Source organism: Coregonus clupeaformis, chromosome 18 (genome assembly GCF_020615455.1).
Source record: "Coregonus clupeaformis isolate EN_2021a chromosome 18, ASM2061545v1, whole genome shotgun sequence".
NCBI lineage: Eukaryota > Metazoa > Chordata > Actinopteri > Salmoniformes > Salmonidae > Coregonus > Coregonus clupeaformis.
The window spans coordinates 54,956,812-54,982,898 of record NC_059209.1 but is presented as its reverse complement, the minus strand read 5'-3'; the positions used below and the strand labels follow the sequence as shown (position 1 = coordinate 54,982,898).

Genomic DNA, 26,087 nt, shown 5'->3' with positions numbered 1-26,087 from the left:
ACTATGCCATGGGATCGGTACGTCAAAAATCTCTTCCCAACTATTTTGCAATCTATATGGGACGGCTGTCAATCCTTTGGTCCTTAAATGAAACTGATATACTTTTTTATTTATCACAGTTTTCCTTAACCAATTATGTTCTTTAATACAAGGCCGACAGACAAGTTCCTTACTTTCTCCCCCTTCCACGTTCCTCTTCCATTTTTGCGGTAAGGCTGCAATTATTTGGTTGTAATTTTGTGTAGAGCAGACATTTCCATATGTTTTTGTTAGCTGCATGTGCGACATAACTCCACCAGTCCTACCGATTATATAATTTACGAAAATTATACCTTTTAAAAACATTTTCCGAATACACTTTAAGTAATTTTCCCCATTTCATCACTTCCCATCCGATTAGACTAACACTAGATAAATAAAACAAACAAAATTACAAAAAGTATGACAGTTAACACATTTTATTGAGCTCATGTCAAATACACATGGCATTACCACTTTATGTTTAACACAACAAACATGGGGGATAGGGTGAGATAACAGGAGTACCTGGGAAAAACACGATTGAAATTATGAGTGTATTGCTTCATGATGTTTTAAATGCACGAAGTCTCTTGTGCAAATACAGTGAACACCGGTCTGAGGTGTAATCTAAAGAGTAAAAGGTAACAATTTATGTGTCATAAAGCCTACACAATACCATCAATTGTAAACCATATATCACATCCAAATATATGAATAATACCTGCATTTGTATGCAATCCCAGCATAGCTAATTTGTTGGCAAATTAACCAGCAAACATGACTGTCATTAGTGGTTAGTCATTTGATAGTATTAAAGTATGGGTCATGGCTATGACATTGTTGAGGATGATTTGGTGTAGGCTTTAGGGTGTAGGCTTTAGGGTGTAGGCTTTAGGGTGGCTCTAATGAACACCATCAAAGCAAAGTTGGATTATTAAGCCTGTGGCAAAGCACCCCACCACAATTCAAACACTGATTGTTATGCATAATGTTAAATCAACATGCATCCGAATGCGGTCCATTTTTATTATTTCAGAATAACACTTGATACCAGATTACTTTGAATTTTCATTCATTTTCACATATCAACAATCCCATTTAACAGACAAAACAAACCTATACCTTATGCATATTGTACACCTTCCTAACTAATGGTGTAACCGCATGCCTCCCAGTAATTTACCACCTGGTTTCACCCAGAGTAAATAGATGGTAGTTAATATCATGAGACTTCTGTCATTCCTTAAAGAAAGATAAACATGTTGTCCACAAGAGGCTGCACAATAACAGAAAATGACATGGCCTTAGTTTGAGGCTTTTGTACTCATAATCTGAATACACAAATCAGAATATAAATCTAGGGGTAGATGCAAATTCTACATGATCTGATCAAATAATAATTGTACACATGCACCAAGAAGCCAAAAGTGCCACCCATCACCCAGAAACAACCTCAGAGGGACACGTTTTATGTCAATCCCATTTACAGCTCCCATGTAACACTAGACTAAGAACAAATCAAACAACCATAAAACCTAAAAACAAATGTGTAATCCTTTTAAGTTGAGGTAAATTCAGATGCCAGCAAACCGGTATATCCACTGAATAATCACAGCTTAATTCTTAACAATTTAGAACTTTTTGGTTGTTTTGGAAAAAGTTTAATTAAAACAGAGTGAGTAGGACCTCAGACTTGACTGTGACATGATTGGTAACAGACATTGTGATTATCTGGGTAGAGGACCAAGTCAACAAGCACACTCATAAAACCCTCCAGGGAGAGAACAACTGCCAAGAGGGAGTATAACTAACATAAGGCAGCAGTGATCAAATGACAGTGTTGAAAGACAAAAACATGTTTGACAAGGTTTTGCAGGCAGGCCGGCATTCTGTAGAGGTGACTGCGAGGATGGGACACTTGGTGAGAACCTAATAATGAGAAGAACTGGCTTTCATGTGTTTTAAAATTTTCAAGCACAACAAACAAATTGCATAAGAAACCTGGTATAAAGTAGAAACTGTTCAGCAGCAGATTTAAAAAAAAGCAAGATAATTTACAGTAGTGACATATCTTACATAATATTTTTCAAAATAAATTAAATTAAATATACAATTCCAGGTAGGAAATGGAGGGAAATATTTGCTGGTAGGTTTCTCACATTCATTCCTCTTACGAAAAACAACGACCTTTCAGGAAAAAAAAAAAAAAGTGTCTGGCCGACCAAATCCCATGATTGGCAAAAGAAGGGGTGCAAAAGCCTAGTCTGAACTGACTATTTTCCTTCTGAAGCCATTTCCTTTAGCTAGATGGAAGAGGGGAAAAACATTCAACGTTTTCTACCACAGTCAAGTATGAAACAGAAGAGTCAAAACTGAACATTACAAAATAATGATTGCATTCCTTTCAATAACAACAAGAATGAGTCGGTAGGTATATGTTGCTTACTCACCCTGGAACTTTGCCATTGAGTCTGGGTTCTAGTCAAATGCCATCTCCTGGCTTTTCCGTACACAGCGAGCCACCTTCCTCTTGAATTCACCATTAGGATCCTCCCTCCACTCTTTCTGTGGGACAGGCACAAACTCCATTTCACAATCTCAATAGCACAGTTGTCCTTGTCACTTTGACACAGGTTCTGGAAGTACTTGGATTGTAACACACAAAGTCAGTGTTAAATACATGTATTATCACAACTCACCGCAGCATCCACATTAGCAGGCGAATCACTGTTTGGGTCGGCCAGCATGGAGATAACACTAATCATAATAGTCTCTACAGTGTGGATTGGAAGCCAACGTTCCTCTGGCTTCTCATAGCCAAACCTGTCCTCTCCTGGCTCATGCAGTATTGAGATACATACATCGCCATTCTTTGCCACTAAGGGAGATGAAAAATAATAATATACACTAGTAAACAGCAAACACTCTAATGATTATAAAAGGTTACGGCTCTAGGTTTAGTAGGGCTCATAAAGTGTGACCAGTGTGTTTACCATTAGGATGCCAGATTTCAGTGATCAACTTCATCTTGGGAGGCCGTAGTGGATAATCATAGGGAAAGGTCAGGTATGCTTTAAAAAACCCTCCTTCACTGTAATGGAGAGAACAGAGAAAGCATTTCACATTTTAGTCATTTAGCAGATGCTCTTATCCACAGCGAGTTAAAATTAGTGCATTCATCTTAAGGTAGCTGGGTGAGACAACCACATATCACAGTCGTAGCAAGTACATTTTCCCTCAATAAAATAGTTATCAGCAAAGTCAGTGCTAGTAGGAATATATACACACTTAGTGTACAAAACATTAGGAACACCTTTCTAATATTGAGTTGCACCTCCTTTTGCCCTGAGAACAGCCTCAATTCGTCAGGCATGTACTACAAGGTGTCAAAAGCGTTCTACAGAGATGCTGGCCCATGTTGACTCCAATGCTTCCCACAATTGTGTCAAGTTGGCTGGATGTCCTTTGGGTGGTGGACCATTCTTGATACACACAGGAAACTGTTGAGTGTGAAAAACCCAGCAGCGTTGCAGTTCTTGACACACCTACTACCATACCCCGTTCAAAGGCACTTAAATATTTCGCCTTCCCATAACACTCCTGAACAGCTAATCAAATGGCTACCCGGACTATTTGCATTGTATTCGGCGCATGTGACAAATACAATTTGATTTGATTCCCCTGGTCAGTCTATGTCATGGAAAGGGGGCCGTGGGATTAATTTAAGATAGTCTTTCAAGAGGTAGGGTTTCAGAAGTTTTCGGAAGATGGGCAGTGACTCTGCGGTCCTAGCATCAGGGTAAGCTGGTTCCACCATTGTACTCTACAGATTGTAGAGCATGAACCTGCAGGAGTGAGTCACTGCTTTGATGTTTCCAGAGAATGACAGGGTGTTGTTCAGGGTCACGCCAAGGATCTTTGCACTCTGGGAGGGGGACAATGTGGAGTTGTCAACTGTGATGGAGCGGTCTTGGAGTGGGCAGGCCTTCCACGGGAGGAAGAGCAGCTCCGTCTTGTCAAGGTCAAAGCAGTCATCATCCCCATTTACCCATCTGAGAGCACTTTCAAAGTATGTACTCCGCTTCTTTAGGAATATCAACCCATGTTCATAGACACATTCTCAAATAAATGTCCTAACTTACAAGAGGGTGTCTTGTGGCCCTATGATGACAACCTCCCATTTGTATATATCCTCATCATCTATTAGGCCAGCTGAAAAGCCCTCCACTGGGTTCTTGTTGAGCTCTGAAATAGAAAGACACAAGGTAATGAAATGCACCAACTAACAAAAAACACAAAAGGAACAGTGACAAGTTGTGTAGAAAAAGAGTCACAGGTACCTATTGTCTGTGTGGCCAACTGAAAAGGTGGCCTGTATGTACCCCCCCCTCAGGTGCACAAAATGAACTTCCATTGGCTGAAAAATGTTCATGGTGTCTGACAACCGCCAAGATATATAAACGTTTAGCTATTTACTAAAATACAGAAGGGGATGGGGTTAGTTAATACTTTGCCTTCAGAAAGTATTCAGACCCCTTGACTTTTTCCACATTTTGTTGTGTTACAGACAGAATTTAAAATATATTAAACTGAGATTCTGTGTCACTGGCCTACACACAAAACCCCATAATGTCAAAGCAGAATTGTGTTTTCAGACATTTTTATAAATTAATTAAAAATAAAAAGCTGAAATGTCTTGAGTCAATCAGTATTCAACCCCTTTGTTATGGCAAGCCTAAATAAGTTCAGGAGTAAAAATTTGCTTAACGAGTCACATAAGTTGCATGGACTCACTCTGTGTGCAATACTAGTGTTTAACATGATTTTTGAATGAGTATCTCATCTCTTTACCCCACACATACAATTATATGTAAGGTCCCTCAGTCGAGTAGTGAATTTCAAACACAGATTTGGGAGGTTTTCCAATGCCTTGCAAAGAAGTACATCTATTGATAGATTTGTAAAAATAAAAAAAGCAGACATATTGAATATCCCTTTGAGCATAGTGAAGTTATTAATTACACTTTGGATGGTGTATCAATACACCCATTCACTACAAAGATACAGGTGTCCTTCTTAACTAATTTGCCGGAGAGAAAATAAACCGCTCAGGGATTTCACCATGAGGCCAATGGTGACTTTAAAACAGTTACAGAGTTCAATAGCTGTAATACGGGAGAAAACTGAGGATGGATCAACAACATTGTAGTTACTCCACAATTCTAACTTTAATGACAGAGTGAAAAGGAGGAAGCCTGTACAGAATAAAAATATTCCAAAACATGCATCCTGTTTGCAATAAGGCACTAAAGTAAAACTGCAAAAAAATTGGCTAAGAAATTAACTTTATGTCCTGAATACAAAGCGTTATGTTTGGGGCAAATCCAACACAACGCATCCCTGAGTACCACTCATCATATTTTCAAGCATGGTGGTGGCTGCATCATGTTATGGGTATGCTTGTCATTGGCAAGGAATAGGGAGTTTTTTAGGACAAAAATAAACGGAATAGAGCTAAGTACAAGCAAAATCTTAGAGGAAACATGGTTCAATCTGCTTTTCAACAGACATATTCACCTTTCAGCAGGACAATAACCTAAAACACAAGGCCAACTTTCCATAAATGTTTGCCCATGGAAGAAGTGGTCAGAAAGTTACTTTTTGTACCTGAATGCAAAAACATTCAGGAGATAAAGGTGCTGAAAGTTGACCATTTTGCATACCCCACCATACCATAAGACATCCATGTTCTAATCACTGGAAGAGAAACTGTTGAGTTTTATATAATTTAAAAGCTTACAAACATAAAAAATAATCATATTTAAACCTTTAACGTCAATGATCTAAAACACCTAAACTCCGGGGGTTTTCATATTCGCATATTTTGTAGCTTAGACCCCATTTCAAATCATCTTAGGTTTTTGTGTTGTGCCCACAATCTGTTGAGAAACAAAATGCTCTGGAATACAGGGTTGGTGTCATTTCAAACATAGAAGTTGCATTCATAGAACAGACCTATTCCTTCAGAGCACAGCAATTTAGCTGGTACACCATTGAAATGGAATTAAAATGTTTACTTTAATTCCTACCACAAAGATGACCGCCGCTCCACCCACCATCGAATGTCAACTTAAATGGTAATTTCTATTATTTTATCTATATTTCTATAGGTTTCCTATGGAGGATTGACAGTATAATTTAAAACAGATATTCCCATAGTCAACATTCTCTGATGTGTGGAGCTCCAACCATCTTTGTGGTACAATATGAAAGTTTACATTTCATTTTTATTCCCATTTTAGTACATTTATCAGCCAAAACATGACACCCACCCTGTATTAAAGAGCACGTTGTGTTTCAACCGATTGTGGGCACAACACAAAAACCATAGATTATGTCAAATCGGGTCTAAACTACAATATATGCGAATATTTAAACAAAAATCGTAGTTTACGCGTTAAGATAATTGACGTTAAAAGGTTAAAAATGTCATTTTTTAATACAAAAAAACCCCTAAAATTCTGAAATTATAAAACTGTTTGTAAGCTTTTAAATTAAATCAATCTCAATTTTTATATTTTGCAGTGATTAAGACATGGACGTCTCATGGTATGGTGGGGTCCGCAAAATGGGTCAACTTTGGTTATCTTAATCTCTTGAACGTTTTGGCATTCAGGTCCAAAAAGTAACTTTCTGAGCACTTATACAATGAGAAAATATGTATGGAAGGTTTCGTTCAAATCAAAAGGGGTGATGTCAAAAAGTGATTGAATTCAAATGGATTTACCCGTATATGCTAGCTGTCAACAGCTAATGGAGTTAGTTAGCTACAGTGAATGTATGCCATTGCCAGAACAAGTGAACAGGCTAACAATGATGTGATGTTCCCACCACTGACAGATGGGCCTGGGGCTGATAATTCCTTTGTTCCTTGGCTAGCTTGTTAGCTAGCTAATAGCAAGCCAGATCATGTTAATAGCCCACTAGGGTTGTGATTGACTACAGACAGAGGTTGGTATAAGATTAGGTTATGGCTAGATAGTTATTTCCTCTATAGCTCGAATCAGTAACAAAATATTGACTTCCTAGGTAGCCAACTAACGTAACGCTGGTGACGTTCTCGTTGACAGTCAACATGTTAAACTAGCCAATTCGCCAGTTTAGACTACTCCAATGCATTACATGGGGTTAGCCGTGCAGTTGAATTCCGTCATCTTAACATGGTAATTTAGCGGAAAATATATATAGCTAGACTGTGTTTACAGGCGACATCATTGCACGAATGTAAACAAACAATCGTGGCTGCCCTCGTTGAACCCGGCGGCTGGTTAGCTAGGCTAGCTAGCTAACGTTAACTAGCTACGAAGCTTGGGGGTCTCTTTCTTTCTTTAAATCTTTGTCTTACCTGCCAATTGCTTTCGAAGAAGTAATGCTGATTGTTCAGTCATTGTATGTGGGCTTCAACCGAAAAAACTGTGTCGCCAAATACTGCGAGAAATAATAAAATAAAATTGCCAACTAGATAGGTTACCTCCTCTGTGTTATGGACAGGATCGTGGTAACATTTGTTCAAACAGCGCTTGCGCAGCAACTATAGCTGACTAGACTTTTCTCCTGAACATGAACACTTTGAGTGGGTATTAAAGTATTTAAAACCTATTATTTCAATTTAAATCATTTATACCAAGGAGGGGGGAAAAAACGTATAATATGTATGACACATATAGTAAGGATAGGATGTTGTTTTTATAAAAGCAAAACATAATTGATGGGTCCTTCAATTTGAGAAAGTGAGGTTAGGATATATAAATTATCCAGTGCGAGCATATGTATGGAGGACTAAAAGTGCCACAATTAAATAAATAAATACACCATTAAATAATTACTTAAATGTGTCATTAATTAATTAAAATTAGAATTAAATACATAAATGTGTTATTAAATGTGTCATTAATTAATTCAAATACCGATTCATTTTATGTAAAATACATATATAATAATTTCACTATTTACATTTACATTTCATGGTCCTGCGTTGGAGTGCTTCCTGAATTACTTAAAACTGTCAAACTGACCCATCAAAAGTTGGTAGGCGGAACCTAACGCCTGATTGGTTACCCTCTGCATCAAGCCAAGACAAATCAATTCCGGATAATGGATTGATGCAGAGCTACTGAACACATTCCAATACACTGGGTGGCGCTATTCACCTCTACGTTGGTTTAGTTACACGGTTAAACAGAACTTTCATTGCAACGGCTAAAAATCAAGAGAAGACTCGGTCCTGCTAGCCCCAATGTTGAGACGCTGTGTGAGGTGCAGGACAAAATGTCTAAAAGTTACCTTCTCGGCTCGCCTCAGCTCGCTTGGAACCTCGACTGAGCAGGTGCTAAAAAAAAGTATATGTTAGCAGGTACCAGGTACTTTTTTTCGTAATGGAAAACCAAAAAAGGCGAGGCGAGGCGAGTAGGTACCATGTAATGGAAAAGCACCATTAGATTTTGAAGAAGTGTAATATCGTTACATGGTAAGTTTAGTCTTTTCCTGGTTTCAAAGGCTGCATTACAGTAAAGTGATGTCATTTTCTGAACTTACCAGACTGTTCTAGCTGTTCTATTATTTGCCTTTTACCACTTAGTCATTATATCCACAATATGATAGTTATTTATCCGAAATCTAAATGTGGAAGATATTTTGTGAATGCACCAATTGTCAACCTTACAATATCGTTGCAATATCGACATCAAGGTGTTAGGTCAAAAATTTGATATTTGATTTTCTCCATATTGCCCAGCCCTAATGTCAATGCATACACAGTTCAGATGAATTGACACAAGTTCAGTGTCTTTGAAAACATTAACACACTGTGCAGTAGTTGACTTTTTTTTCTTCCATTTACTAAAATCAAACTGTTCTGCACCTTCAGTGCTAACAGTACAGCATTCATGTTAGTCATTCTGTGGACCATAATGAGACAGGAAGCTTCAAAGAAACAGCTTTTTTCCTTTCTTTTAAAAAGGAAAGTAAACTTTCAGTTTTTCCTTGCTTGTTCTAACACAACAAATAAAAACATGGGTTGGACATCAGTCTAAGATTCTTGATAACACTTCCACAGTCTCTACATATAGTCTAAGTGCATCAGTAACAGAAACTCCTGGAGCTGGCAAAATTGCAACCTCTTCATCTGAGAGCTCACGGGCCAGCTGAACCTCGGGGACTGACACAGTGCCTCGATGAAGGCAGTGAGGTCCGTTCCAATCGATCCCATATTCTTCAGGAACCTGAATGGATGACAAGCATAATCAGTCTTGTACTTAAAACTAGTTTGACATGTCCTTACACAAGATTGTTATTTTTGGTCACCAAGGCAGTGAGAAATGAAATGTTACTTATTCAGTTTTTTAAAATAATACAGCTTTGCATAGTATGCACTGTAGAAACTACAGCTCACAGGTTGATCTTTAAAAGCTCGGGAGATTTTAAAGAGACAATAATCTATAGTAAATGTTTCATTTAAAGTATCACATTTAGCACCATTTTTTTCTCCCATAATTCCTTTGGGGAAACAATTTTAAGAAAGTGTTTAAAGTTCATTGTTAACCTCAGTAGGATCCTCCTCAGGGCCTTGCTCTCTGTAACTTCTCCAGAGTTGCTGTGGTGACTGATTCCTTTCAGTTCTAAGACCGTGGAAGTTCCAAGCATCTCGAAAAGAGTCGAGGCTTTGCTGAACCAGTGGAAGGAAAATCCGGTGCAGAGCGAAAAGATGGACTTCATTGTCTGGATTCAGTGTCTCCTGATCTTCCAATGAAGTAAAGATCTGATAGAAGAGGTCCAGGGCATGTTCATAAACATCTCTCCACATCCTCTCTATTCTGTGTTTAGGATAAAATTGAGAAATTGTTAATTTATGACATATGCTAAAGTACATTCAACTAGTATGTTAGTTGTGTGAGCCTAGTTGCCAAACATATTTCTTTACCGCTGATTGTGGACACTTCTGCCTGTGATGTGTGAATTCCTGTCGGTACCTCTGCTTCTGATCATGAATTCTGCTACATCTGCATTCTCCCCCCTTTGTCAGACCGTACCCTTGATGGCAGCCCATACTGCTCAACAGCGGCGATAAAGGTCTGTAAGACCGTATGAGCTCTATTATTGCCGGCCACAGTCAGGTAGACCACTAAACGACTGAATCCATCCACCCCACCGTGGACAACAAATCTCCACCTGTTGCAAACACATGAAAAAATATAACTTTATTGTATAACAATTGTAATGAAACATATAGAAAGATGCATTGTTTATCTGCTAATATCACTGACCTGATAAGCTTATGGTGGCCATCTATATGCCACAAAGAGTTTGGGCCAGGAACAAAATACTGCCGTCGCCTTAATACACGCAGCCTCAGACGTCTCATGTAGACTCCCTCTGCATTGACTCTGCGTAAAGACTCTTGCAGTCTTGAGACTTAGGGGAGGAATTTAAAATGAATAACCACACACTCACTGGCTACTTATTTTGAGGATATAGTGGTGTCATAATAAAATAAATAATGTGTGTAAAACAGTCAACTATTACAGAACCACCACAGCTTCAAAAATGTACTTTACTGTCAGATATTGTACATATACACACATACATACATACATATACATACATATATACATACATACATACATATATATATTTATATATATATACATACATATACATACATATATACATACATACATATATTTATATATATATATATATATTTATATATATATATACATACACACATATATATACATATATATACACATATACATATATATACACATATACATATATATACACACATATATAGATAGATAGATAGATAGATAGATAGATAGATAGATAGATAGATAGATAGATACCACATGCTCGAACAGAGATGACCTGAGATTTTTTGCCTCCTATGATATTTTGCTTTTCTATGATTATATTATACCCTTTACAGCAGGGGCACATCCGGACAGCTGAGAATATTACTGTCAGATATTGTTCCACCTCTATTAAACAGGAGGCTAAAAATCACAGGACATGTCTATCCTGATGATACAAGTCAGCCGTCCTGAAATGTGTGTTTCTCTTCACATTTCTTCTACACATTCTACATCTCAGAGGCGATGTCTTTCCATAAGCGGGCTTCCTTCACCTTTCAAAGGGGCAGAGCTCCAAATTAAAAATACATTTAAATAATGCCCATATTATTATCTACTCACTTGGAACATGCACACCTCTTGCATTCAGGTGACCACGCATTAGCTTGTAGCCGGTGTTTGGATGACTTCTGTGAATTTCACTTACAATACGGTCTAACTCCTCATCATTCACAGCTGAATAGAGATCTGTCTTTCTGTACAAACAAGAAAAACACAACATCAAGTAATGTTACCTTAAACGTCATATTCTTTCCGAGTGTATGAGAGCAGCAATTCATAAACAGAAAACTCATGAATTTAGTGTAAATACCTTAAACTGTATTGTTGCATGCGCCTCCTGATGGTCCTCTTTGACACACCGAACATCGCTGCAATTTGCTGCGGGAACTCCGGTATGTCAAACGCTCGGTATGTCAAACGCCAAACGCCCCGGTCCCTGTGTGTGTTGGGCCTGAAGTGCCCTGGTACCAGAGAAGCGGTGGACAACTTCTTCTAGATTTGCAATCACTCTGTGGTCGATATCTTCGTCGGAAAGTGCGGAAATGACTCCAACAACTTCAATAAGTTCCTCTGCTTTACTAGCTACATGCTCTGGGTCAGCAGGTCCTGCTTCTACATCCTCTGCTAAGTTTAAAATGTCTCTAACCAACTCCCTGGAAAGTTCACGGAGATCCTCCATTGTCTCTATCCAGGTTGGCCTACTCTACTTCAGACCAAAGCAATGGATCAGACTAGATTCGCGTTAGCCCCGCCCACTGACTTTGATGGGTCAGTTTGACAGTTTTAAGTAATTCATGAATCACTGCAATGCAGGATCATGAAATGTAAATGTAAATAGTGAAATAATTATATATGTATTTTACATAAAATGAATCGGTATTTGAATTAATTAATGACACATTTAATAACACATTTATGTATTTAATTCTAATTTTAATTAATTAATGACACATTTAAGTAATTATTTAATGGTGTATTTATTTATTTAATTGTGGCACTTTTAGTCCTCCATACATATGTGCCGAATACCTTAAGATGTTACAGGTGTCAAACTTATGGGCATGTGGCAGCAGTGTGTAGGAGGGAGATTCCAAGGTGTGAGAAGTGTGCAGAAGGGCATGAGATAAAGAAATGTGTAGCATTGGGGAAAGTAGTGGTATGTGCTAATTGTAGGGGTGCCCATGGGGCTGGGGATCAGACATGTCCAGTGCGAGAGAAGCAGGTTGAGGTTTCCAGGGTAAGAGTAGAGAAGAAGTTGTCATATGCGGAGGCAGTGAAGAAAGTAGAGGAAGATGCGTCAAGGGGGAGGGATCCTGAGAGAAATGGCGTGAGTTGTAGAGATGTACCAGTACAGAGGGATAAACCAAAAAGTGATATATTGTTCAGCAAGATTGGGTTTTTAGTGTTTATAGTAATGGTTATTAATTGTACTGCAGGGATGGAACGCAAATCGAAGAAAATTGAGGTGGTGGTGGCAGCTGCAGAGAGATATTTGGGTGTTCGAGACTGTTGGTGAAACCATAAGGAGAGGAAGTACAAAACCAACGACGCTAGACGGAGAGGAATATGTATAAGCAAAAGGCAGTTTATTAAACACAGAGATAGCTGGTACTGCTCAAGCTACATGCATGGGATCCTGCTAATTAACATACATGGACCTAATCATATGCCACGCTAATAGTGTCAGCTGAGAAGGATGGATAAACAGAGTTTACAGCATTTACTTATACGATGTAACATGGTGAAAGGGGTCCTTCTTCTAGTCCCTTGATTGGTTCCCGAGGCGTAGGAGGCGGGTCTGCTCTGTCCAGAGCAGAAGCCCCATTGGTGCACGGCAGAGTCCTCTGCCCTTGGCACCCGACCAGTAGAAAGAAGTGCAGTTGTGTGTGTGTGCGTATGCATTTTTGTGTGTGTGCGTCCTCAGAGCAAGAACTCGTGAGGCATGAAAATGAGTGTGCGTATGCATGGAGATGTGTGTGTGAATGTGTATGTCTCATGGGAAAGACTCGTGGGGAGCAACCAGATTGTGGCCTGTGGCGTGGGTGTTGTCCTTGACAAGATATTGGTCCTCTGTCCATTGTTCTTGCATAGGAACAGCATTGATTGAAAACAAGCTCCTAACATTAAAATGGGTCATGCACAAGATTTTAGTCAGACCAAGCTATAACATTTTATATTTACTACGACAAGACTTGACAGCAGAAGAGTTACAGGGAGTGTTAAGTGGTGATGTCCCATCAATTCAGGTTGAGGGCATGAGGTAGGAGTGAGTGTATTTAAACAGTGGAGAAGGGTGGGGTTAATTATTAGTTGTAGTGTTGAAGGTGTGAGTGTAGTGTTAGATGGTAGGATATTTCTTTGCTTTGGTTTATTTTATTTTTCAAGGAAAAATAAGGGAGTTGAACTCCAGTCTAGTAGGTGGCGGTAATGCAACAAATTGGATGCCAACCGCCGTTAAACCTCATTGAAGAAGAAGAAGAAGTGTCCTTCAACTTCCGGCGCCATATTTAATACATCGCAGTTTGTGATGATAGCTAGCAAGTTAACTGACTATTTGCAATCATATAACTTTTGATTTTGATCTCAAAGCAAGCCATCAAAATACATCGAAATGAACGTCATAGATCATGTACGGGATATGGCCGCTGCGGGACTACACTCAAACGTTCGGATAATGAGTAGCTTACTGCTGACAATGAGCAATAACAATCCGTAAGTATTAGCTTGTTGGCTAACGTTATCACTGAACATCCACATATTATCTAACTAGCTAGCTATTTATTCCGTTCGATCAGCTTCGAAAGCATATAATTCTGTACAATTGATCAAAACACGTGTCCTAATGAATGCATGTTGATCGTCACGAGACAAGTGGAAGTTGACAAACAAGCAATTGTAGCAAGCTAGCTAACTAGATCGTTTAAGATGGGTGTAAATGTAGTTAGCTGGATTAATTCAGACTATTTGTAAATATATGTTGTATGTTGATTGCTATTTATCTTGACCACTTAAATTAGTCAGTCGAATACTGTGCCATTGATGCGCGTGCCACATCTGTTCTTGTAGAGAGCTGTTCTCACCATCCCAGAAGTACCAGTTGCTGGTTTACCATGCAGATGCAATCTTCCATGACAAGGAGTACCGTAATGCTGCTTGCAAGTACAACATGGCACTGCAGCAGAAGAAAGTGCTCAGCAAAACTTCCAAAGTGCGCCCATCTACCGGGGGAACTGCATCCTCCATGCAGTCACAGGTGTGTAAGGCTCCCAACTCTGTCAATTACAACACAACTATCTATATTAGCAACAAGCATTAATGTCATTAATAAAAAATAATGCACATTGCATTCGGAAAGTATTCAGACCCCTTCACTTTTTCCACATTTTGTTACGTTACAGCCTTATTCTAAAATTGTTTTTCCCCCTCATTACCCCATAATGACAAAGCAAAAACAGGTTTAAATTTTTTTTTATTTTACATAAGTATTCAGACCCTTTACTCAGTACTTTGTTGAAGCACCTTTGGCAGCGATTACAGCCTTGAGTCTTCTTGGGAATGACACTACAAGCTTGGCACACCGGTATTTGGGGAGTTTCTCCCATTCTTCTCTGCAGATCCTCTCAAGCTATGTCAGGCACAGCTATTTTCAAGTCTCTCCAGAGATGTTCGATCAGGTTCAAGTCCGGGCTCTGGCTTGGCCACTCAAGGACATTGAGACTTGTCCCGAAGCCTCTCCTGCGTTGTCTTGGCTGTGTGCTTAGAATCGTTGTCCTGTTGGAAGGTGAGTCCGAGGTCCTGAGTGCTCTGGAGCAGGTTTTCATCAAGGATCTATCAGTACTTTGCTCCGTTCATCTTTCCCTCAATTCTGACTAGTTTCCCAGTCCCTGCCGCTGAAAAACATCAGCATGATGCTGCCACCACCATGCTTCACTGTAGGGATGGTATTGGCCAGGTGATGAGCGGTGCCTGGTTTCCTCCAGACGTGATGCTTGGCATTCAGGCCAAAGAGTTCAATCTTTGTTTCATCAGACCAGAGAATCTTGTTTCTCATGGTCAGAGTCCTTTAGGTGCCTATTGGCAAACTCCAAGCGGGCTGTCAGTGCCTTTTACTGAGGAGTGCCTTCCGTCTGGCCACTCTACCCTAAATGCCTGATTGATGGAGTGCTGCAGAGATGGTTGTCCTTCTGAATGGTTCTCCCATCTCCACAGAGGAACTCTGGAGCTCTGTCAGAGTGATCATCTGGTTCTTTGTCACCTCCCTGACCAAGGCCCTTCTCCCACGATTGCTCAGTTTGTCCTGGGGCGGCCAGCTCTAGGAAGAGTCTTGGTGGTTCCAAACTTCTTCCATTTAAGAATGATGGAGGCCACTGTGTTCTTAGGGACCTTCAATGCTGGAGAAATGTTTAGTTACCCTTTCCCAGATCTATGCCTCGACACAATCCTGTCTTGGAGTTCTACGGACAATTCCTTCAACCTCATGGCTTGGTTTTTGCTCTGACAACTGTGGGACCTTATATAGACAGGTGTGTGCCTTTCCAAATCATGTCCAATCAATTTAATTTACCACAGGTGGACTCCAATGAAGTTGTAGAAACATCTCAAGGATGATCAATGGAAACAGGATGCACCTGAGCTCAATTTCAAGTCTCATAGCAAAGGGTCTGAATACTTATGTATTTAAGGTATTTCTGTTTATTTCTTCTACATTTGCAAAAATGTCTAAAAACCAGTTTTCGCTTTGTCATTATGGGGTATTGTGTGTAGATTGATGAGGAAAACAATTAATTTAATCCATTTTAAAATCAGGTGTTATGTAACAAAATGTGGAAAAAGTGAAGGGGTCTGAATACTTTCCGAATGCACTGTAAATAATTGTGCACAATGTGCAGGAAGGAATCACATTGCCTTCTGAATTGACCAATGACATTTATCTTTTTTTCCAGAGTTTGCCCTCAGAGATTGAGGTAAAGTATAAGATTGCAGAGTGCTACACCATCCTAAAGCTGGATAAGGATGCCATTGCAGTGCTTGATGGGATTCCATCTAGACAGAGAACCCCAAAGGTAGGCTGCCAAGTTCGAGGTCCCCTCCTGAAAGCCCCCTCATCTTCTCTCAATGTCAGCTAAGCTTGCAGTGCGTCTATGACTATTTCAATAAAGTAAAGCAGGCCAGATTCTTGCGAGGAATTTCAGAATTGCATATTTGTTTATCCTTCCTCAGATCAACATGATGCTGGCAAATCTGTACAGGAAGGCTGGGCAGGAACGCTCTGCTGTCACAAGCTACAAAGAGGTCCTGAGACAGTGTCCTCTGGCACTGGATGCCATCATTGGTATGGACTAGTGACTGGGATGTTTCTGTAGTGCATCACACAGACATTCCAACACCCAATGTTATTGTGCGCTACGTTTTGAAGGGTTCTTTTAACTCCTTGTCTGTTGTAGGTCTCCTGTCTCTGTCAGTGAAGGGAGCTGAGGTGGCGTCCATGACTATGGATGTGATCCAGAGTATTCCCAACCTGGACTGGCTCTCTGCATGGATCAAAGCCTATGCCTTCATACATGCAGGGGACAACCACAGAGCAATCAACACCATCTGGTGAGCAGACCAGTGCCTCAAACCTCCATGGGAGCGTTATTCATTTCATTAATCATCATCTCTGGTATTGTTAAGCTAGGGCTCTCATTCTGGGTTTTTGTCTGTTCCCTGATTCTCCTTCTCAGCTCTCTGGAGAAGAAGTCTTTACTGCGGGACAATGTGGACCTGCTGGTGAGCCTGGCAGATGTCTACTTCAGGGCAGGCGACACAAAGAACTCCATCCTGAAGTTTGAGCAGGCCCAAATGCTGGACCCTTATCTGATCAAAGGTACTGGACAGTAAGCATCAGAAAAAGCCATCACTGACCAAATACATACGTTTCTTAGGACTCACTAAGCCAGGCTAGTGATGCTTATCTAAGACATTAACTAATTATTTATATATATTTATTTATTTATTACTTTGACTAATTTTCAGTTATGTTGTCTATATTTGCTGTCAGGCATGGATGTATATGGCTACCTTATGGCACGTGAGGGGCACCTGGAGGATGTTGAGGTCCTGGGAGGAAGACTTTTCAACATCTCAGATCAGCATGCAGAGCCCTGGGTCATATCTGGGTAAGTAATCTTCTCAGAGACCAGAAATACACGTGTGATAAGATCCAAGTCGATGAAATACTAAATTGAATGCAGTTTTTTATTTTTATTAATCTATAATAACATGTTTGTATTTTGTTATAACAGTTTAAAAAAAGGCCTGTTTTTCAGTCTATGTACTCCAAATACATGTTCCTACCTATCTGTTTTTGGTGGCTCAGATGTCACAGCTTCTACAGTAAGCGTTACTCCCGGGCCCTCTACCTGGGTGCAAAGGCCATCCAGCTGAACAGCAACAGTGTGCAGGCCCTCCTCCTGAAGGGGGCAGCACTGAGGAACATGGGCCGAGTGCAGGAGGCCATCATCCACTTCAGAGAGGCCATGCGCTTGGCGCCATGCCGTCTGGACTGCTACGAAGGCAAGGGGACCTACTTGTTATGATCGCATCATTCTAATGAAAATCTGTTTTAAACTTGGTAACTGCCCCCACATCAAACAACATCAGATGCAAGTTTGCTTGCAAATTGGTTTGTGGTCCTATATGGCTCAGAGGGTAGAGCATGGCGCAAGCGCCAGGGTTGTGGGTTTGATTCCTGGAGCCATCCATACGCAAAATGTATGCACGCATGACTGTAAGTCGCTTTGGATAAAAGCGTCTGCTAAATGGCATATATTATATTATTTGTTGCTACTAGTATTGAGGTAGTAATGAGACTTCTGTCCTCAGGTCTGATTGACTGTTACCTGGCATCCAATGGAATCCGAGAGGCGATGGGGATGGCCAATAACATCTATAAGACCCTGGGAGCGAATGCCCAGACTCTGACAATCCTGGCCACAGTCTGCCTGGAGGATCCTGTGACGCAGGAGAAGGCCAAAACCCTGCTGGACAAGGCGCTAGCCCAGAGGCCTGACTACACCAAGGCTGTGGTCAAGAAGGCAGAGCTGCTAAGTATGTGGCTTGGTACCTAACCCTATCAGCTGTTGTGATGTAGAGATTTAGAACCATTGCATCTTCGTAAAGACATTTTTACCAGAAATGTAAGGGAAAAGATTTAGGATATTGTTTGTTATCCTATTTCAGGTCGGGAACAGAAATATGAGGAAGGGATTGCTCTTCTCCGGAATGCCTTAGCCAATCAGAGTGACTGTGTGCTGCACAGAATGCTGGGGGATTTCCTTGTGGCGGTCAATGATTATCAAGAGGCAATGGATCAATACAGCATAGCACTTAGGTAATGTTACACCCAAGTCCAGCGTTTTATACACCTCATGAAACTTTCAAGCAGTGTCGCCCTTAGGCCTACCTTTTCTCAAATATGTAAATGCTGTACTTTTGATCTTGAGACTGCCCAAGTTTCTCCATCATCTGACACTGTTTGTCTCTCAGCCTGGACCCAAATGACCAGAAGTCTCTGGAAGGAATGCAGAAGATGGAGAAGGAGGAGAGCCCTGCTGATGCCACTGTGGAGCTGGATGGGGATGACATGGAGGGCAGCGGGGAGGATGGAGACCTGGAAGGCAGTGACAGTGAGGCAGCCCAGTGGGCAGACCAGGAGCAGTGGTTTGGCATGCAGTGACTCGGGCCCACTGCAGCGATCCCAGGGAGGCAGGGGGAATAAACCACACATTTTTACATTTTAGTAATTTAGCAGACGCTCTTATCCAGAGCGAATTACAGTTAGTGAGTGCATACATTATTTTATTTTCATACTGGCCCCCCCCGTGGGAATCGAACCCACAACCCTGGCGTTGCAAACGCCATGCTCTACCAACTGAGCTACATCCCTGCCGGCCATTCCCTCCCCTACCCTGGACGACGCTGTGCCAATTGTGCGCCGCCCCATGGATCTCCCGGTCGCGGCCGGCTACGACAGAGCCTGGATTCGAACCAGGATCTCTAGTGACCACTGCGCCACTCGGGCATCATGGGCTACCTGATGTACTCAATATGGTGTATATAGCTCCATCCCAGGGTTATATAGAAGTCACCATAGCAGCCCCTGCTTTTTTGGGATGGACGCATCATTTTACTCATGACTCCGATGGGCAGAGAATTCACTAACCTTAAAATTCCACCTTTCCTAGTATCCAACCCTTTGCAATCATCACTGATTAGTTCATAGGTGAAAATGTTACTAATTTATCCAGTTCAACCCATCAGGGGTCCTAGAGTAAAGGAGACTTGCTGGGTCATGACCTTTGATATTACTGTTTGCTTATTTTCTCTCTTGTAAACAGGAAATCTATGAAACCAGCGACTAATTCATTTGTTGCGTTTCTGTTTTAAGTGTTTCTTTACCCCTGTAACGTTTGCATTTATTTGCATGTATTAATTAACATGCTTCTTTTAAGAAAAATATTGGTGTGAAACTGGTGACATACTTTCCCTTTCTCTCAATGTTTAACGTGTCAATCATGGGGTCATTTCATTTGACTCACATTCTTTGCAAAGTAATGTTACAAGTTTTCCAATGCAAATGTGATTAAGCATGTGTTGTGCATTGTATATGTTTTGAAGATATAAAATAAAATCATGACAAGGACCTGACATTCCTTTTATTAAAGTTTGTGGTCATTTGTTGTAGTGACCTGTTCTTGAGGAACAATTCTAAAACATCCTTGTATTTAGGCTTCAAGCAAGGTAGCTTCAAATGAAGACCTCTCCAATCTGGTGTATAGATGATAAACAACACTTCATGTATAATCGCTTTATTTACCTGAAACCACAAATCATGTGATACTTAATACAATCGTCAGCTCTGAAATGACAGTACAGTTGTTTGGCGAATACACGTGCCATTGAAGGGACTGACTGCTTTCAAGATAATGTATGCATCACTATCGCCGCACCGCCGCCTTCCCAGAAACTGCAAAATCTGCTTCAAACATGTCGCACATCACAGTGAAAAGCAAATAGTCTGGTTATTTTACACATCCTATCCAAAACAAGATTTCCTTAGGAAAAGATGATAGGCATGAGCTTATTTAACAGTTGTACTATTGTTTGTAAATTCATGTCTAATTTAGCAATACTATACATTAACTATTACACAAATCTGATCAAATAATTTGCTGCTTCAGAGGACATGCATCATGGAATTTTGTACATTAATATAAAACTATGACATCTAGGTTTAATAAGATGACATAAGAACTCTGTCTTGTCTATTTTGAAGGCTACTCTAAGGCTCTCCATGCAGTAAGGATTGAGGGACTGGGGATTGGTTAATTTGATTCCAAAAACACTTCATACCCATTTCGTTGAAAATATATACCATTAGATTTTTTTTGTAATGGAATTGCTTATGAAATGTATCAATCATGTCTTGATATCTCTTCTTTATTGACATGCAGGTCTTGGAAGATGTGGTGCTGCTCAAGAAACACATGCACAACACTAAAACAAAGCCTTACAGTTCCTGCAAGGGATTTAGAGGGGCGGGTTTACACGGCACTAGCTGCAGAGAGAGAACAGAGAAAGACAGAGAGAAACCAATCAGAGGACGACAGAAATAAGGCATAGGTCAAAGAAGCAAAGGTGCAAACCAGAGGCATGGCTCCCTCACTAGGCATTTAAAAAAGGCATGGTGAACAAAAAGCCTTTATTAAAAGATAATCTACTGCTTCATTTTCTACTTACAGTCATGTCTAGGGCCATGCCACGTGCAAGCAGACAGATGGGAATAAATGCATTAAGCCATATTAAGTGAAACGCCATGCCCTGCGAGTAGCATGTCAGAGCCCAAAACTTGCTACCAGTAATGACCCTTTACTCATCAATCCCTTAAAAAACAGACTTGATACAGGTGGAACTAAGACAAGCACAGGGTCTTAATCCTATACTATAGGTTTGGCTGGCACTTAATGACAAAGGGATTTTGAAATGAAGTCACTAATTTTCCTCCATGTTACAAGATCCTGCCAATGGCCTCGGTTGGCTGATACATAAGACCAATATATCACTCATGGAATGGTATCATTTATAGAATGTATCAAAGACCAAGAGCACAGACTCAACTCAGTACTTATTCTTTCAATAAGGAGAAGAGTTACATTTGTGATTTTGAAGCAACAAAACCTTTCAAGTACCCAGAGTTTGAGCAATAACACTGACTCAGACAGCAAGGCTTGGTGTGTGACAGTGCCAGGATGAGATGAGAAACTAGTGGGCAGAGAGCATGCAGTCAGAGGATACTCACTCTGTTGGGTTAACAGGCGGAAGGCATTGGAAGAAATAGCAGTTAGGTTTAAGAAAACTCAAGCGCTTCCTGGCCTGATATTAGAGAGGGCATGCTTTCCAGGAATACCTACCTACAGTGTGTCTAAAACGCACTCAAGTAAACTAGTGTAAAGGTATGGTGCATCTTTAAAACTCCATACACATACTATTTTGTGTGCTATGTACAGATATACAGACTCTTCCACCAGCGTGTCATTTTAGCCTTTTAGAGTTGGGCCTATATACTATGGCCAAAGCAGTCTCTGCTTGGTAATACACTCAAACAAGGAATCCAGACCACATAAAGGTCCCACCAAAGCATAAATCTTGTGCTCAACTGATAACATAAATCAGCCCCTTGGTGCGTTTATACATATTCAAGTACAGTATGTGCACAATATACATAATCTATATCATAATTATTGTAATAAAGAAACTACAGTGCCCGTAAATTCAAACTAAACCTAACAAAGTGAACCTTTATGGGAATAACAATAGAATTTGTTGTGTTCAAGTAAATGTGTTTAACGACAGGCTTGTCTATATAAAATAATTGCTTTGAATCGAACTAAGGTAACATTTAGTCCTAACCCCACCCAAGGAACATAAAAAGAACACAAATTAAACTTTTTAAAAGTTCTTAAAATAACATGAAAGGCAAATGTGGGTTTTATATTTCTTTCTGCAAAAGCAAAATGGTGCATACCTCAACACTCAATATGACAATGTTTATGAAAAGCTTAGTGAGAAACACAGGTAGTAATCAATAGTCATATTATTAGCGTTGAGATAGCTGTGCCTAGTGCAGAAAAGAAACATGGAGGAGATCAAACAGGGGAAGGAAACATTTATTGTTGAAGAAATCTCCGTTACTCATGCCAGGGCAGAATACATGCATGTTTTTGTGCAGACTTCTGAGTCAGTGCAAATGATGTTCCTTACAGTTACGACGGCACACCATACTTATCTTTAGAAGTCAAAGTTCACACTGAAAACAAGAGTCAAACACCTACGTCCTGTGCACGCCCCTTATAGCTCCTGGCTGCCCCCCCCCACCCTTTCCCAAAGCTACAAAAATCTTCATCTTGATAAAATAGTGTTATTCTCTGTAGACATCTCATAAATAGATTATTTTTATGCCTGTTCAAAAAGGAGGAGCAAAAAAACATAACCAACAGCTTGATATTAAATGAAGACACATGGACAAATGACTAACCTCAAGGAATAGTGAATGGTAAAAAGAAACAGAACAGTGAAAATGTCCTGGAGACAAACCAGCAGAGGGCTCACAGATTGCATCTGTCGTCGACACAGGTACAAATGTTGACTTGAGCTCTGACTGCAGTTGATGTGGTTGTGGTAGTTGATGTGGTTGTGGTAGTTGTAGTTGATGTGGTTGTGGTAGTTGTAGTTGATCCTGGTTAATGGGGGATTTTGTTAGACGTGTTAATCTCCACTTACACTGGTGCATGGGGAGGGTTGTGTGCTGGAATCAGTCAGGACCAGAACAGGGCAGACACGTTAGTGTCGATGCTGTAGAGCCACAGCATCAGGGGGAGGGTGATGCCCACAAAGGGCCAGGAGATGCCCTCGGTGCATGCAGAGGGGGACCAGCCTTTGCCGGCTGACTTATACTCTGGCTGGTTACCGGGTTCCAGGTAGTTCCTGGCCACGAACTTTAGCAGCTCATCAAGCAGGATGACGGGCAGGGAGATCTTCAGCACCACCAGCCACTGGGTCAGGTCCAGAGGGGTAATCTGAAAGATGACCTGGAGAGGTGGAGGAGGACAGATGGATGGAGAGAGTGAGAATGGGGCACCTAGAGAATGACCTGGGTTGAGAGGTTGATATGAGTAAAGCTGACTTACAGGCAGTGGCTCCACGTAGAGAATGAGGAAGTGGAGGGACATGGAGAGGCAGATGGCCCCCAGCAGCCAGATGTTCTCCCAGGGGGGCATACGCAGCAGGGACTGGTTCTCTGACAGGCTGGGGATAGAGAGGTGAAGGTCACATTAAGATCTGATTTAGGGTCCACAGCCATTACTCTATATTTCATTCTTGTACTTAGAAAATTGTAGCTGTCCTCTACTGAATGCAAGTGATTCTTTGAGGATGAAAGAATGCTCCGCTCACTGCAGGGGACCCACCTGTTAAGGGCATTGCACATCTCAATAGTGACAAGCACAGACAGGGCCATGGTCATGGGGTAGGGTGACTCAAACACATGACAGTCCAGGTCAGCGAAGTCAGGGTTGTCAGGAGAACACTGCAGGAAGTGGCTCTGTGGGGAGGGGAGTCAGACAGACACGAGGGACTTAGGCTGGGAGGTACAACACCACAGACAGTAAAGCTGACCTCAAGGAGCTAGTCTCACCAGCTGGTACAGAGAGATCATAGGGCCATCCTCAGCAGCCACGAACCACCAAGTAGCGGCTCCCACTGTGGCAGCTCCCACATAGCCTGAGGACAGAGACGGAGAAACAGTTGACCGACTGCGGGACTGACTGGGGGGGGCAGAGGAGTGCTCAATAACAGTAGATGGTAGGGTATGCCATTAGTAGTAAGCTTGACCTTAAGATTGAGCTATTTGAGATAAAAATGGAAACAAAGCACAACAGTCCTATTAACTCACATCCGATGGCCAGATATCTGAAGAAGAGCCATCCGGAGATGAGGGGCTCCTTGGCGCTGCGGGGGGGCTTATTCATGATGTCAAGGTCGGGGGGGTTGAAGCCCAGTGCGGTGGCAGGGAGACCGTCTGTCACCAGGTTGACCCACAGCAGCTGAACTGGGATCAGCGCCTCAGGGAAGCCCAGAGCAGCAGTCAGGAAGATACTGACCGCACAGAGAAACATTGTTAACACCACCAGCACCACCACAGGAGAACACCAGAACACCACTACAGAGATATCACTAAGGCAGGAGAAGGAACGTCAAACAGCTGACTCACCAGACGACTTCTCCCACATTAGAAGAGATGAGGTAGCGGATGAACTGCTTCATGTTGTTGTAGATGGCCCTGCCCTCCTCCACAGCCGCCACGATGGAAGAGAAGTTGTCATCGGCCAGGACCATCTCAGAGGCTGACTTGGCCACGGCAGTGCCAGAGCCCATGGCGATGCCAATCTCTGCCTTCTTCAAGGCAGGGGCATCGTTCACTCCATCACCAGTCTGTGGGAGAAAACAGTGGCACAGATACTTAGGGGTGGATAGCAGGCTAGATGACAACAGCATTCCACTGACAGCAATACAACAGATATTACAGCTTTACAGGTACAGTAAGGATGAGGATGGGGGATGTGAGTAGGGGGGGAGTTCAGCATACCATGGCCGTGATCTCATCCATGCCCTGCAAGAACTCAACGATCTTGGACTTGTGGGAGGGCTCGACACGGGCAAAGCAGCGGGCGTTGGTCACGGCATCGCGCTGGGCCTGGGGGGACAGGTCGTCAAACTCGCGGCCCGTGAACGCCATTTTGTCCACGTCGTCCTCCTCGCTCAGGATGCCGATACGGCGGCAGATGGCCACGGCAGTGCCCTTGTTGTCGCCAGTGATCATGATGACTCGGATGCCGGCCAGGCGGCACAACTTGATTGAGGCAGCCACCTCTGTCCTGGGTGGGTCCAGCATGCCAACGCAGCCCACGAAGGTCAGGTCAGACTGGGCAGAGAAACACATAAGATCAGTGTCGCCATCAGGGTTCCTACTAGAACTGCACAATACATGACAACATCCAACCATGATACTAGATATGATATTAATAAGATCCAGCAGTATAAATTATATATAATCTACTTTACGCAACAGTGGTAATGAGTAATCCTCACCTCATAACCAGCGAAACGGGCACAATCGACAAGCACCATGTGCTCCTTCCTGGGTGGGGCGTCCCGGGTGGCCAGAGCTAGGCAGCGCAGGGTGTCACGCCCCGTCCCGTACTCTCGGATTGTAGACATGATCCTCTCCTTGATGCCTGGGGTCATGGCAACCTTGTTTGTGCCCACCCTGACATGGGTACATCTGTCAATAACTCCCTCTGGGGCACCCTGTGGGGTAAGAAAGAGTTTGAGGTTGAAACACTGATTCAAACACGGGTGAATCAAAAACACTTGGTTCAAAGTGAGTCACACATAGGAGGGTTGCTAAAAGGTGATGATACCTTGACAAACATCTTTCCGAGGGAAGCGCGGGCCTTGTTGGGGGTGCAGTACACAGACATGGACTTCCTGTCTCTCGAGAACTCCAGGGTAAACTCCTTCTTCATCAGCTGTGTGATCACCTAATAGAGGACGACACAGACACGCGACTCAGAAAAACCTGCTAGCAACCAGCTGTGACGTTTCACACCATTCAACGGTTGTGGTTAGTGTACTTACAGAGTTGCAGGCATTGGCCCTGTCGATCTTGGACAAGCCTTTGACGTCGGTGTCAAACGCATTCATCTTCTCCACCAGGCAGGTGAGGGCCGTCTCTGTGGCCTCGCCAACCTTCTCATACACACCTTTGGCCTGACG

General features: G+C 41.8%; 3 protein-coding genes across 6 annotated transcripts in view; 1 reads left to right on the top strand and 2 right to left on the bottom strand.

Annotated features, from left to right (window-relative positions):
• Nucleotides 1-442: 442 nt before the first annotated feature.
• Nucleotides 443-7,600, bottom strand: LOC121550379 (ubiquitin-conjugating enzyme E2 G1). 2 transcript variants are annotated; one of them, XM_041862604.2, is made up of 6 exons: nt 7,427-7,600; nt 4,164-4,266; nt 3,015-3,112; nt 2,721-2,899; nt 2,472-2,586; nt 443-2,324 (listed from the first exon to the last, which is right to left on the bottom strand). In XM_041862604.2, exons 1-5 carry the CDS (start codon nt 7,467-7,469, stop codon nt 2,500-2,502), a joined length of 510 nt encoding a protein of 169 aa, XP_041718538.1. In that variant the 5' UTR covers nt 7,470-7,600; the 3' UTR covers nt 443-2,324; nt 2,472-2,499. The 2 variants fall into 2 exon arrangements, with proteins under 2 accessions (XP_041718538.1, XP_041718539.1); XM_041862605.2 differs by having other exon boundaries at nt 443-1,950.
• Nucleotides 7,601-13,714: 6,114 nt separating this feature from the next.
• Nucleotides 13,715-19,051, top strand: anapc7 (anaphase promoting complex subunit 7). Its single transcript, XM_041863079.2, has 11 exons — nt 13,715-13,925; nt 14,280-14,466; nt 16,157-16,276; nt 16,434-16,545; nt 16,658-16,811; nt 16,937-17,079; nt 17,254-17,371; nt 17,572-17,768; nt 18,078-18,302; nt 18,435-18,585; nt 18,741-19,051. The coding sequence occupies exons 1-11, from the start codon at nt 13,825-13,827 to the stop codon at nt 18,928-18,930; spliced, it is 1,698 nt and encodes a 565-aa protein (XP_041719013.1). The 5' UTR covers nt 13,715-13,824; the 3' UTR covers nt 18,931-19,051.
• A 995-nt stretch (nt 19,052-20,046) lies between these two features.
• Nucleotides 20,047-26,087, bottom strand: part of LOC121550722 (sarcoplasmic/endoplasmic reticulum calcium ATPase 2) — a 43,383-nt gene continuing 37,342 nt past the window's right edge. Inside the window, exons 11-21 of one of the 3 annotated variants that reach the window (XR_005996977.2) lie at nt 25,950-26,081; nt 25,733-25,852; nt 25,401-25,619; nt 24,898-25,233; nt 24,523-24,743; nt 24,205-24,407; nt 23,947-24,032; nt 23,720-23,853; nt 23,441-23,558; nt 21,553-23,341; nt 20,047-20,811 (exon numbers count right to left, since the gene is read on the bottom strand). Coding sequence is in view for 2 of the 3 variants with exons in the window: in XM_041863077.2 (XP_041719011.1) it covers nt 23,069-23,341; nt 23,441-23,558; nt 23,720-23,853; nt 23,947-24,032; nt 24,205-24,407; nt 24,523-24,743; nt 24,898-25,233; nt 25,401-25,619; nt 25,733-25,852; nt 25,950-26,081 (1,842 nt within the window). In the remaining variant the exon portion in view is untranslated. Of the gene's footprint in view, nt 23,342-23,440; nt 23,559-23,719; nt 23,854-23,946; nt 24,033-24,204; nt 24,408-24,522; nt 24,744-24,897; nt 25,234-25,400; nt 25,620-25,732; nt 25,853-25,949; nt 26,082-26,087 lie in introns of all 3 variants that reach the window. The other 2 variants (XM_041863078.2, XM_041863077.2) reach the window with 2 other exon arrangements.

Coding starts and splice junctions, on each gene's coding strand:
- LOC121550379 (XM_041862604.2), bottom strand. CDS start 7,469: ATGACTGAACAATCAGCATTACTTCTTCGAAAGCAATTGGCAG. Junction 2,900..3,014: donor TGAAATCTGGCATCCTAATG/GTAAACACACTG, acceptor CATCTCCCTTAG/TGGCAAAGAATGGCGATGTA. Junction 2,587..2,720: donor CTGCTAATGTGGATGCTGCG/GTGAGTTGTGAT, acceptor CCTGTCCCACAG/AAAGAGTGGAGGGAGGATCC.
- anapc7 (XM_041863079.2), top strand. CDS start 13,825: ATGAACGTCATAGATCATGTACGGGATATGGCCGCTGCGGGACTACAC. Junction 16,277..16,433: donor CTAGACAGAGAACCCCAAAG/GTAGGCTGCCAA, acceptor ATCCTTCCTCAG/ATCAACATGATGCTGGCAAA. Junction 18,586..18,740: donor CAATACAGCATAGCACTTAG/GTAATGTTACAC, acceptor TTTGTCTCTCAG/CCTGGACCCAAATGACCAGA.